General features: G+C 42.0%; 1 protein-coding gene across 1 annotated transcript in view; it reads left to right on the top strand.

The window, feature by feature from the left end:
* MCHR2 (melanin concentrating hormone receptor 2) overlaps positions 1–13866 on the top strand; it is a gene marked incomplete at both ends in the record, with an annotated part of 38058 nt that extends 24192 nt beyond the window's left edge. Inside the window, 4 exons of the mRNA XM_079716716.1 lie at positions 4300–4509; positions 8795–8989; positions 11228–11347; positions 13560–13866. Of these exons, the coding sequence (XP_079572842.1) occupies positions 4300–4509; positions 8795–8989; positions 11228–11347; positions 13560–13866 (832 nt within the window). The remainder of the gene's footprint in view (positions 1–4299; positions 4510–8794; positions 8990–11227; positions 11348–13559) is intronic.
* Between the last annotated feature and the right edge of the window lie 251 nt (positions 13867–14117).

The raw sequence follows: 14117 nt of genomic DNA, 5'->3' as shown, positions 1-14117 counted from the left end.
ACTCACAATAGGAATATAATTTAACTAGAGTTAAATGTCAAACAAGGACTCGTGCGGCAACCCAGAGATAAACAAAATTAGGGAGGTACTACCATGTCTTACCACCATCCTCTGCCCCAACATCACCACACTTCTCCTGGCCCTGAGCTGAATGGAGGAAAAAAAAAGTGGTTTTACAGATCTTGGAAGTTTGGGCTGCCTGGTGGGAGCTGTAGCCACAGTGGGATCTGGGACCATGGAGTGGGAACTGCAGGAGGAAGGTGGAGCCACGGGCGGGATGCAGCCACAGCCAGAGATGCCAACAGCAGAGAGGGGAAGGAAATACCCTGGCCTCTCCTCTCATCTTACCCTCCAATTTCCCTCCAATAGTGCTTCCTATTGGCCAAAACAAAACAAAAGCCAGTTGGCAAGAAGACCTAGGAACAAAGTGCAGAAGGGTGAAAAGTGGGCTTGAGAGTAGGCTGATCAGCAAGGCATCATCCCGTTTGTGTGGGGTTATATATATATTTTTTTAGTTTTATTTAATCCATTGCATATATTGTTGTTTCTGATTGCAAAAGGTAAACATGTTTTTAATAGAATCTTTTTAAACATTAAAAAATACAAAGAATAAAGTCGAAATCAGTCATACTACTACTACCAAGCCAATAATCACTGGGATTACTGTGACATATTATTTCAGCATGTTTTTAAACAAATGTCTAAATAAATTTGGGGTCGTAGTATGTACATAGTTGATTTTTTTTTTTTTTTACTTAATAAGTACTTTCCCATTTGATTAAATATTCTTCCAAAGTATGATTTGTAACAACTCTATCATTTATTGTATGGGATTGTGGTATACCTTAATTTATCATAGCATTAGATATGGCCATATTAACCATATGAAAAACACATTAGCTGAAATGATCACTCATATTCATATTTTTTTTAATGTTTGGTTCATGAGAGACAGAAATCTAATTAAGTCTGGCAACATGAAATCTGAAGATAAATTAGACCTAAGAAAAGAATGCAAGTGGTATAGTTAGAAATTTTACCATTTCTATTTAATTATTTTTAATTTCTATGCAGTCACTTTCAGTTTAAAAAAGTAATAATAAATATAATGTGTTATTTTTATTACCCTAGTACCTTATGCCCAGATAAATATATCATTTGCTTCAGAATTCTTTTGCTAAATAGAGTATCATGTAGAAACACTTTTATTTTATTCTTTTGTATTTCCAGTTAATGGCATGCACTGTCCTCAACAAAGGAATTTCCATAATTCATTATCAGTAAATGATGGGTGCCTACCTGGAGGAGAGCAAGGGCCATGGATCTAATTGCTGCAGTTAGGACCTAAGCAACCACTTGTGGTTTATACCCCAATTCAAATGGAAATAACATCTACTTAATAGGCAAAGATTTATAGGGTTTTTTATTATTGTGTTTTTGCTTTGTTTGTTTTTATTTATTTATTTTTGGCTGTGCTGGGCCTTCATTGTTGTGCGCTGGCTTTCTCTAGCTCTGGCGAGCAGGGGTTACTCTTCGTTGCAGTGCACGGGTTTCTCATTGCAGTAGCTTCTCTTGTTGTGGAGCATGGGCTCTAGGCACACAGGCTTTGGTAGCTGTGGCTCACGGACTCAGTAGATGTGGCGCACGGACTTAGTTGCTCCACGGCATTTGGGATCTTCCTGGACCACGGCTCGAACCTGTGTCCCCTGAATTGGCAGGTGGATTCTTAACCACTGCGCCACCAGGGAAGTCCCTTTGCTTCTGTTTTTGTTTTTTAGCGTGGAACTCCTTCCAGCTGACCTCTAATATCAGTTCCTCTCCCCTGAGCCCTCTCCATCTCCTACTCCCAATGGTCTGGTGAGGACGAGGATTAGACACCAAGGACAGTCATTTAGCATCTCTTTTGGTTGACATGGTTTTTTTTCTCAAGTCTCTTCTCCTTCTTGGTCTTTCTGATATGAGCCACCAACGTCCTGGGGACAAGGAACCAACCTGTTGTATTAGTGGCATCAACAATGCCCAAAGTGTGGTTGCTGAATAAGGACTCACAGCAGTAACTCCCCCATATACTGTGTGCTGCCACGGCCTGGGTAAAATATCCTGGCCCCGACTGACGCCTCATATGAGCCTTTGATGGCTTAAATATGAAGTTCACAGGCTGTAGAATTTGCAGTCCCTGAATAATGAAGACACACACTAGCTTCCAAACAACAGAGCAATAGACCTGGATCCAGGGTGAACTAATAACTGTGGCACAATCTTAGGGCTAATTCTATGTGCTACTTAAATTCTTATCTGTCCTCAATACAGATGTCACTTCTGCCAAGAAATTTGCCTTGACTGCCCCCAGGGAAGGGGGTAGAGGCCCATTTGTATGCGCTCCTCGTGCTTTCTCTAGCTTTCTTTCATCACGTTATAATGTGATCATTTATTACACGTCTAGACTATAAGCTCCTTGATGTTAGACTTTCTAGGTGATTTAGCTTTGCAGCCCAAAGCACAATATTATGCCTGACATATAATTGGTGCTCAATAAAATGTTTGTTGAATTAATAAATAGCATCTCCCAGATAAAGATGATACCTGTTTATTACTGAATGTCCCAACTCTTTGAAGATAGGGAGCAACTGAATTTTAAATTAAATTTCTGCTCTCAGAAAATTATTTTGCCTTCACTTCCCCCAACATTTGACAGGAGATGTTTCTCAGTGCCCTCCACCTATTCACTCGTTTCAGATTTCTACTCCACACTCTGGATTTCAGGGTCTTAATTAATAGTCTTTTCTATTGAGTTAAATTTTATTGGAATATTTCTAAGTAATGGTTGAAATTTGTTTTAACAATGGCCTCAGTTAGGATTTGAACTTACAGCTTCAGTGGGGGAAAAAATGCATTGCAAGATGGAAACATTTACTTTCCCTATTCAGCTATATTTGGTGCTAGGGATAGGTAAAGACAAAGTCTTTTGGCTGAGTGAGTTTAGAGTTGGTATAATTTGTTGCTATGTAGAAATTACTTCAGAACTTAGTGGCTTAAAACAATCAACATTTGTTATCTCACACAGTTTTTTGTTTGTTTGTTTAATTTTTATTTATTTATTTTTGGCTGCATTGGGTCTTTGCTGCAGCACGCGGGCCCTCCCCAGTTGCAGCGAGCGAGGCCACTCTTCGCTGTGGTGCACGGGCCTCTCATCGTGGCGGCCCCCCTTTGTCGCGGTGCACAGGCTCCAGGTGTGCAGGCTCAGTAGTTGTGGTGCACGGGCTCAGTAGTTGTGGCTCGCGGGCTCTAGAGCGCAGGCTCAGTAGTTGTGGCGCACGGTCTCAGCTGCTCTGCGGCATGTAGGATCTTCCTGGACCAGGGCTCGAACCCATGTCCCCTGCATTGGTAGGTGGACTCCCAACCACTGTGACACCAGGGAAGTCCCTCTCACAAAGTTTTGAGGGTCAGGAATCCAAAAGCAGCTTAGCTGGGTGGTTCTGGCTCAGGGTCTCTCAAAAAGTTGCAGTCGAGCCGTCTGTCCATCTTTAGAGGACTATCTAAAGGCTTGGCTAGGGCTGGAGCATCTACTCCAAGGGAGCTCACTCACAGGTTGGCAGGTTGGTACTGGTTGTTGGCAGGAGGCCTCAGTTCCTTTCCACATGGACCTCTTCACGGTGCTGTTGAGTAACCTCACAAGACGGCACCTGGCTTCCCCCGGAGAAAGTGATACAAGAGAGAGCAAGGAGAAAACCCCACCATTCCTTTATGTCCAAATTTTGAATGTCACACTGTCAATTCCACCACATCCTATTCGTTAGAAGTGAGTTACTAAGTTCCATCCACACTCAAAGGGAGGGAATTAGGCCCCCGCTCGTTTGGTTTTTTTTTTGTAGTACGCGGGCTTCTCACGATTGTGGCCTCTCCTGTTGCGGAGCACAGGCTCTGGATGCGCAGGCTCAGCGGCCATGGCTCACGGGCCCAGCCACTCCGCAGCATGTGGGATCTTCCCGGACCGGGGCACGAAACCGTGTCCCCTGCATCCGCAGGCAGACTCTCAACCACTGCGCCACCAGGGAAGCCCTAGGCCCCCGCTCTTGAAAGCAATATCAAAGAACTTGTGGGCATATTTTTAAACCACTGCAGTTAGTTATCAAATAGTTCAAAACGTCTGAATATACACAAGCATTCATACGTGCATTTGTGATGGTTTCCTTTTAACTTTTAAAATAATTTTAGCAATAGAAAATCTGTAAGAGATGGCATAAATTAAAGGTGTGTACTTTCAATGTCAATCCTCGGGTTTCCCTCCATTTCTTTCAGGTCCAGGAAAAAAACAATTCCTGACATTTATATCTGCAACCTGGCTGTGGCTGATCTGGTCCACATCATGGGAATGCCTTTTCTTATTCACCAGTGGGCCCGGGGAGGAGAGTGGGTGTTTGGGGGGCCTCTCTGCACCATCATCACATCCCTGGATACCTGCAACCAGTTTGCCTGTAGTGCCATCATGACTGTAATGAGTGTGGACAGGTAAGTGAAGAGACTATGAAATATATTAACATAATTCAGAGGTGCCTGTACTTCCCCAAGGTCATCCCAACTTAAGCAACATCAGTGCCGGTTTGTAATAGCAAAGTTCCTCTTCCTTTGTTTCATTGTAGGACAGATCAGGTAATATTTTTCCTACTTTCACAGAGGTCAGTTTTTTCATGGAAAACTTAAACACTAAACATCTCCTTTTTCCCAATCATTTTTTCGATCTCAGTTTTATTTACAATTGACTGCAAGAAAAAAAAGACCATAAAATCATGAAATATTGGAGTCCAGAATGAATGCCCCCACCACCACCCATCATTCTTGCAAGAAGGAAGCAGAGGCCCTGAGAAGTGAGGGGATTTGCTAAAGGCACATAGAGAGTCAGTGGCAGAGCTGAGAACTGAAGTAGGTCTCCTCACTTCTTGTCTAGGGCTCTTTCTGGTAAGTTCAATGTCTCACACACCCTTGTTATCACCTAGCAGCTTAAAGGAATCAGTGGAGTAGTGGGCTCTTAAACAGCTATGAAGAGAAGTCAGAGTACCAGGAGGACCATCCTTTATACTCATCATTATGATTGGTTAATGCAAATACTGCCATTTACATCATTAGAAATTTGTTGGACTGTATCCCAGAACATGCCAAAGCCATATTCTCCACCCATGTAAGCTAATGTTATTCAAGGAGATAACGGTGACGGCCAGAGCCTGTGGAACCAGTGAGTGACGGAGCCCAGTTCAGAGGCAGGCTGTCCAACTCTGGAGATGGCAGGTAGCTGGCAACTACCTCACCATCTGGCTTCTTTAGGAAGCATGCAAGCTAGGATGTGCCCTGCATCATCCAGATGCCAGGACCTCCACACCAGCTCTTAGCGGCATCCCCCAAACAGAAACAAGCCCTGAAGACAACAGTAGAAAGCACAACAGAGCAACCCACTTGAAATCTCTATCCACCTTCTTCCCACCCCAAGCCCAACCCAGCACACTTGGTTCCCCTTGCTCTGATCTACTTTTTCTTTCTCCCTTGCTTCGAATGTATTACATATGTTAATATATTTCATGTACAAAGATATGCATGTGTTTTTGTCTAGCTTTCCCTAGCCATCAAATGTAAATTCCACAAAGGCAGGGTCTTTGGTCACTACACTAGTGTCTGTGTAACAGTGCCTGGCACATGGGTGCTCAAAAACTACTGATGAATGAATGAGTGAATGTCAGCCTTGAGGGCTGTGTTAAGTTTCCCTGAGTCCATCAGGGACTCTTTCCTGAGCTCTGCCTCTCTTACCCTTCCAAGTGGGCCTTTGGGGTCGGGAAGGGATGAGCAGTTCTTCAGATGGATAAACAAAGGAATAGCAGGGTTCATATAAATCATTCCCTGGATCATTATTATTCAGACATGAATAATGATGGTAATGTTTAATGCAGTTTTTATATCCTGCTGCTTTCTACAAAAGAATTATCAAAATATGTAGAGTATACTTCTCAACTTATAATTAGCTTCACATTTTTTAATCTGCGCGCTGGGTAGGTCGATCTGGTTAGTTCAGCTGATGCCACCAATGCTGATGGTGTGTGGAGTAAAGCCTGGTGAGCTTGCCAGGGTCCCAACACCAGAGCCCTGCGCGGGGCAGGAACCACTGCAGAAAAGCAACCTAAAGTAGAGTCCTCACCATCGTGATCCCATTCTCAGAAGGAGAAAAGCTTCTTCATACCATGTACATACCATGAAGGCAGGAGAGTATTGGCTTTTTCTTTAAAGAGGGGAAACTGTACCCCTTCTGTAAATCTCTTACTGCAAATAAAGTGAAAGCACATTGTCTGCCTTAGAACAGACCACAGAACATGTCCTAATGTTCACAGGTTTTTTTCTGAGTGTATGTGTGTGTGTGTGCATGTGTATCTTACACAACTGAATAGTGTGTATTTTTTTTAAACTTATGGACACAGAATGCTAAAATTTTACTTTCAAATTAAGAGACTCAGGCCTTTATCCTTCTCCCTGCCCTCACTTTAGAGGATCACGTGGCCAGAGACAAATAAAGATTTTGTAAAACTGAACCTTTCCCCCAGCCCCTGGCATTTCTTGCAGTTCTAACTCTACTAAATTCGCAAAAATTCAACAAAATCTATAATTCTGTAAAACATAAATGAAGTTTTCTCTGTAATGCCAGCACTAAATGTCAGTGCCACCAGTATGCCTTATTGTTTATACATTTAAGTTATTTGAATTGTCAATTTAATGGATCATAAATTTCAAGTGTTTCCCATAACTCTTTCATTTTTCTTTCTCTGATTAATTAATAACTGCAAGTGTGTGGAATATTTTAAGAGATGGCTCCTACCATTAAAGCAATACATAAAAATCCTATAAACATCCAAAATATGAAAAATATTTGCCTCCAGGTGAAAGCTACCTAGACTTTCATTAGTGGTTACTTTCGTAAGTAAATTTTCTAGAACAACAACAAAGTCAGTAAGTAGGAGCCAAAATTCCCCATTCATTCATTTAACAAATATTTATTGAGCACAGACCGTATGCCAGGAATGATGCCAGACACAGGAGATACAGCACCATTAAACGAATAGCCAAGGCTCCTGCCTTCATGGGGCTTCCATTCCAGAGGTGTAGACAGACATTACACCGTGAAGTCACATGGGTAAATGTGTATTTCCACACAATGATACCTACTAGAAGGAAAAGTAGAGTTGCCCCACAATCTGCACTTATAGTCATGGGCCCTCGTATAGAGCAAGTGGTCAGGGGAAGCTTCTCCAAGAGGGAGACCTAAATGGGGACTCAGAGTAGAAGCAGGAGGAAGGAGAGGCACGTCCTGCCAGGCGGGTAGAACAGCATGTACCTGATGCTGAAAGAGACAGGGTTTGAAGGAAGGCCAGGGAGAGACTGGCACAAACTTCAGCCTGAGTGACGGGGAGGGCCGGAAGGAGAAAGACATCAAGGGTCATGGTGAGAATTCTGAATTTTATCTAAAAGACAAAGAAAGGCCATTGAAGGGTTTTCAGTTGGGGAGATGAATGAGAGAGGATTCCCTAACCGATTGATGCCATGACTCCATCATCTTTAATCCCAGACAGAATGATGGAGGGCTGCTGTACAATCACTACCTCATTCCCTTCCTCAGCAGGAAGGGAAGGGAGCCTTCTCTCCTTGGCGACAGGTAACGCAGGTGCAGTGTGGGGAAGGAGGGGTGGCTGAGGCACCCGGGGTCACAAGCCTGTCCCTACATGGCAAGGGGTCCCCTAAGTGGGTGCAAAACGTCCTACCTCTTGTGCAAAATTGAAAGAGCAAGGAGACAGATAATTTTCCATTTTCATAAATCTTCGTTAAGTAGCTCTACAAAATCTTGGAGAAAATTAAAGGACCATTGACCACATTTGACATTTATTTAATGTCTACTAATGCTGCTTTCCTACACCCCCGACCGCCAGCAAAACTGTGTTTTCTCAAATACCTCCTCTGGACCTGAGCTCTCTTTTTCATGCTTTAGCTTTCAGCTGTGTCTGAAAAATTATTCTTGGATTTGCTGGAGGACCAAATATGTTTGATATATCAGGATTTCAAGTTTGATTAATGATTATCCTTTTTTCTGGATCAAAATAGAAAAAAAGAAAAGGAAAGAGAAAACCCCTTCCCCATGAAATTAGTCCACATCCCCCCTCCAGCCTATGTTTCCTGAGGAATTTGTATTGCCTGCTAGTCACGTTTGTTCATTCTCACTGTGGTTTCTGTGAACTGAGCCTCCAAGAGCCTGGGGAACTAACTCTAAAGCCATCTGAGCCAAATGTCTGTCCCAGGTGCCTGAATCTCATGCTGCTGGGGATTCTCCCAGCAGCCAACACACTTTCCTCCTTCCTGTCCTACATCAGCCACCATCCCTCCTGTCCCACATCGGTACACCCTCCCTCCTGTCCTGCCCTCCTGGAGGAAATCCCCATTCAGAGACAAAGTTTTCCAGAGCCTCCTGTGCAAGGAAGCACCTCTGTAAAGAAAAAGTTTGCACAGCAGAATTTTACCATTTTCAGGGTCTTCATGTAAGTGACAGCTGTGTATCAGTGTGTGGTTTATTCAGACTTACGGGGTCAAGAATTGTTTTCTCTACAGGTACCAGCCAGCTCTTAAAAAATATAACTTTCTTTCACCCTGATAGAGGTGTGCTTCAGGGCGGATAATAATACTAATAATTTACTCTTGTCATGAACCTTTCATCCTTGGAGCTCAGTGCTTTTATTGATTGTTCCCAAACCCTTCTTAACCGGCTTTGCAGGTACTTGGCTCTCGTCCAACTGTTTCGACTGACAAGTTGGGGAACAAGGTACAAGACGATCCGCATCAATCTGGGCCTTTGGGCAGCTTCCTTTACTCTTGCGTTGCCTGTCTGGGTCTACTCGAAGGTCATCAGATTTAAAGACGGCGTTGAGAGTTGTGCTTTCGATTTAATATCCCCTGACGATGTACTCTGGTAGGTTGTTAAAACTTAAGAAAAACAGAGTTGAATTCAATCTTGAAGTGCTTCATCCTCCTTGTCAACACGTGAGCAACCGTGCAGAGTGCCCTTGGGGATCCTCTTCGGGCCGGTCTCCCCACTTAGTTCTCTGCTTCTCACCATCAAGTTGATAGTTTGATTTTAAGGAGAGGGTAACCTTTAGAAGATTCTGAGTTTAATCATGTAACCTCAGTGGGTGCAAATATATTTAAATGTGGATTTTAAAGATCCATGGCAGCCAGATTCAATAGGAGCACAGCAATCAAGGGACGGGCAGACTTTCCAAAAGGGTATAGGAGTTATGAGACTCAAACCTTATCAATATGCAGCTGGAGTTTGGTTGAGTCGCGTCCCTCGAAAAGATATATCCAAGTTCTCTCAGTGCTTGTGAATATGATCTTATTCAGAAATAGAGACTTCGCAGATATAATCAAGTTGAGATGAGGTCTTACTGGATTAGGGTGGGCCCTAAATCCAATGATTGGTTTCTGATAAGGAGAGGGAGATTTGAAGAGACACAGAGAGGATGCATGTGAAGACAGAGGCAGACTGGAGTGATGTGTTTATAAGCCAAGGAACACCAAAGATTGCCAGAAACCACCAGAGGCTAGGAGAAAGTCCTGGAGCCCATACTCCTTCCCCAAAACCTCAAAAAGGAACCAACCCTTGCCAACACCAACTCAACCAACCCTGCCAACACCTTGATTTCAGACTTCCAGCTTCCAGAACTGAGACAGTAAATTTCTGTTGTTTTAAGCTATCCAGTGTGTGGTAATTTGTTACAGCAGCTCTAGGAAACTAATACAGCAACCAACACAGTCATTTATTACATTTTAATTTGAAAAGAAAAATTAAGTCAAAATTTTTCTGATTGACATTTTGAACACAGCATTAGAATCTCTGACTAAGATTTTTCGATCGCCTGCTAAGGGCCAGGTACTGTGCTAGGTGCTTTTTACATACATTATAGCAAGTCAGTCTGGCAGATCCCTTTTTCCCAGTCCACCACTTGTCAAACAGATGAGTCATTTCTGCATCACACAGACACAATCTGAGAGGGATGGAGGTAGAGGCCCAGCAAGGCTACGAATCCAGCAACAAAAAAATCTCCAGAGGAGTGCAACGTTGATACCATGATTGTTTATTCGTTATTTCTCACAACAGCACTGGCTCCACTCACAGACGCAAAGTGTCAGCTCATCTAAAGGTGAAATGATAGTTAACCACTGCAGGCTGATAAATTAACCTGGCCGCACCCAGTCTGAAAGGAGGGCAGGACCTGAAGCTCACTATACGACTACATGACTTTGGCCTGTGTCACATAAGCAGAGACTATTTTGCAGCAACAGCTGTTTCTGCTCTTTTCGGTTGGTTACGGTAAGGGATATTCTGAGGTTGTGGCCTCTGTTGTTCCTGCCAGAATTAAGTCCTTACGGTGAACGGAGACTGGGACTAGTGTGCTACGTTCAGAGACCCTCTGGCTCCGGAGCGCTCTCTCTGCCACCCTGTCCACACCCACCCAATGCCAGCTGCCTTCTTCCACACAAGGGTTTTGCCCCGGAAGGAGGACACCTGGTGTCTGGGCAGAAACGGAGTTGGCCCACCCAAGGGTTCCCCCTGGCGGAGCACTGAGAAAATGACTAGCTGATTTGACAACAGGTCCTCTTCTGTGCCCTTTAAGAGACCATCTGGAGTCTGAGTTACAAGCGTGGGCTGTGGAGCTGGCCTGAGTATCTGGGTTCAAATCTCACCTCTGCCACCTACTAGCTGAGTAACCTTGGGCAAGCCGCTCAACCTCTCTGTGCCTTAGTTTCCTCCTCGGTAACATGAGGATGCTAATGGCATTGTACTCCTGGGGATGCACAGATTCAATGGGTTAAAATATGTAAAGCACCCTCAATAGTGCCTACTACATAACAAATGCCACCTGTTGCCTGTTGTTTCTAATAACACTAAATATAATGATAATAAGCATCCTCACCCACTGTGCAGTACTCAGTAGCATTGGCTACTGAGAAGAGCTGGCTAGAGAAGAGTCGTTGTCTATGAATAAAGAAAAGCAGAACTTCTGTATGTGAAAGTACCCAGAGAGCCTTAAATTTTCCCCCAAGCACTTTTATTCTGGGCCCTGAAAAAATCACAGAATCATAAACTGTAAAAGTCATTTCCTAGCGTTGTGAATGTAATAGTCATGTCTTCTCTCTCATTTTACAGGTATACTCTGTATTTGACGATAACAACTTTCTTTTTCCCTTTGCCCTTGATTTTGGTGTGCTATATTTTAATTTTATGCTATACCTGGGAGGTGTATCAACAGAATAAGGTTGCCAGATGGTAAGTGTATGCCTTATTTTGTTTTATTTGTTAAAAGACCAATTCAGAGATCTAAGATATCTACAATAGAAGCTTAAGCATTAGTCACTTGAAACATGTCAAGCTCAGACATATGGGCATTAATGTCTATATAAGGCATTTTCTGAAAATAAGTCATGTTCTGAAGCAGCTATTTGAGGATCTCTCAGTGATAAATATTGTAATCACTGATGTAATGGTTTCATAAAAATGTAAAAAGAACTCAAGACTCTGTTTAAAGAATACTTTTGTATTTGTCATCAGCGTTGTTATTTAAATGTTTTATTTGTACATTTTGCAGAGTTGTGTACATATGTAAATATCCTAGATGTTGTGTATATTTTATAACCTTTTAATTTGTGTGGGTTTTTTTTTAGTGTAGGGGAGGGTCTCATTAATATTTGAATACTTAGAACAAGGTTAATTAGGACCAAATAAAACCAAAGACTTACCTAAAGACAATAAACTTGGGAAGGACCTTTAATGATACTTGTCTCTAAAACTACATGAATAAATCTAAATTATTTTCCACTTGAAATTGTACATATCAAGTTGTTCAAATGAGTCAGTGATTATAAACATGTTAGGTTAAAAAATCATTATTAAAATTTGTCTTTAGAATAAATTATTGTATTTTTTTGAGAAGACAAGATTGTGGGGTTTCCCCACACACCGTATGTAACACTGTGAAGATTAAAAAAAAAAAGAATATGTGAAAAATGTAACCACCATTAGTCAAAATTTGTGGCAAATCCTGGTACCAAAGGTTTAGGTGTTCTACTGGCCCATGACATTTTTTATGACTTCTTTAAATTCTTTGGAATTATTACATTATTAAAGAGTGGTCTATTTAGAATGGGAAAGAGAAGCAACCACAGTTATAGACAAAAATTAGCTTCTAAATGTATCACGGGTGAGAAGGTTGAAATGGAATCATATGGAATATTACGACATCGACAGCTGGAGAGGACGCTTGAACCCTTTTAAAACAGTTCTCCAAATCAGTTCACTTTGCTCCCAACACTTTTCTCAGAAATGCTAAGAGCATCTTATAAAACAAAGTTCATATTGTCCAGTTATCCCTAAACATGCAATAAGTTAGAGGAATGATGGTGCCTACTCTGATGAACTGCAGAAGAATCATTATCTTAGAGTGATTTTCAGCCGCCATTTCCCAGGCTTATTCATCTGCTTCAATCATGTCCCAGAGAAATTTCTAGTAAATGTCCAAATATGACATAACATGATAAAATTTGGGAAATTTAAGTATTTTTTATTTTAGAATAATTTTAAATTTACATCAAACTTGAATAAATAGTACAGAGAGTTTCTATATACTCCTCACTCCAGTTTCCCCATTAACATCTTACCATGTTGCATTTGTCAACACAAAGATAATGGCATTAGTACACTACTATTAACTAAACTCTACCCTATATTGGATTTCACCGGTTTTTCCATTAAAGTCCTCTTTCTGCTCCAGGATTCAATCCAGGGGACCACACTGCATTTAGCTGACACATCGCCACAGTCTCCTCTGGTCTGTGACAGTTTCTCACTCTTTCCTTGTTTTTCATAACCTTGATAGTCTTAAATATTGTACTTAAGAAGTACTGGTCAGGTATCCTGTAGAATGTCCCCCAGTTTCGGTTTGTCTGATAATATATCACGATTAGACTCTAAGGTTAAGGTAGTGTTTACGAGGTTTCTTCACTTCAAAATTACTACTTATCCCTTTCTCTATTCCATTATTTGGAAACAAGTCATTAAGTATAGCCCACCCTCAAGAGGGAAAGAAGGAGGGTGAGAATTAAGCTCTGTCTCCTGGAAAGGGGAGTATCTACATATATTATTAGGAATTTTTCTGTGAAGAAGGTTTGTCACTTCTCTCTCATATTATTCAATCATTTATATCAGTACAGATTCATATATCTTTATTTGATACTTTGGATTATAATTCACTACTATGTTATTCATTTTGTTTCTCGAAATGTTCCAGCTTTGGAAAATTCAGGCCATTTTTCACAGGGCTGAAAAAGAGTGTTTTCACAGTGCTCCAAATAAGTAAGAAGAAAAATGAGCTTCATAGTTCACTACACAGCCATTCTGAACTGTCCAAAAAGTTCTGGGACATTGTTGCCCCATAATTTCTATGGTTGTTTGTGTCCTGTCTCTCCAAATGTTTCCACTACAGCTACAATCCCAGTGTTCCAAGGCAGAGAGTGATGAAGCTGGCGAAGACGGTGCTGTTGCTGGTGGCGGTCTTTATCCTGAGTGCTGCCCCCTATCATGTGATACAACTGGTGAACTTACAGACGGAGCAGCCCACGCTGGCTTTCTATATGGGCTATTACCTCTCCATTTGTCTCAGCTATGCCGGCAGCAGCATCAACCCTTTCCTCTGTATCCTGCTGAGTGGAAATTTCCGGAAACGCCTGCCTCAAGGGCAAAGGAGAGTGACTGAGAAGGAAATCAACAATATGGAAAGCACCTTGAACTAGAGCTTTAAGGAGAGTACATGGATCATCAAAAGTCTAGACAGGCTTGCCTATGTTATTGATGTTATTAAAAAGGGTGGGCAAAACGGTGTGCTGGTGTCCATTCTTGTTGTGCCCTTGTGACTCTGGAACTGTGCTGTAGCCATTCAAATGCAGTGAGTTTAATATGCTAACTTTAGTAAAAAATAAAATATTTGTCTGAGTAGGCAGCAGGCAGTGGGATAGCTGAAGAGACCCGAGCTCCATGGTTGTGG

Source organism: Hyperoodon ampullatus, assembly GCF_949752795.1.
Source record: "Hyperoodon ampullatus genome assembly, chromosome: 12".
Classification (NCBI taxonomy): Eukaryota; Metazoa; Chordata; class Mammalia; order Artiodactyla; family Ziphiidae; genus Hyperoodon; species Hyperoodon ampullatus.
Note: the sequence above shows the minus strand (reverse complement) of the source record. Positions and strands in the feature narration are given on the sequence as shown.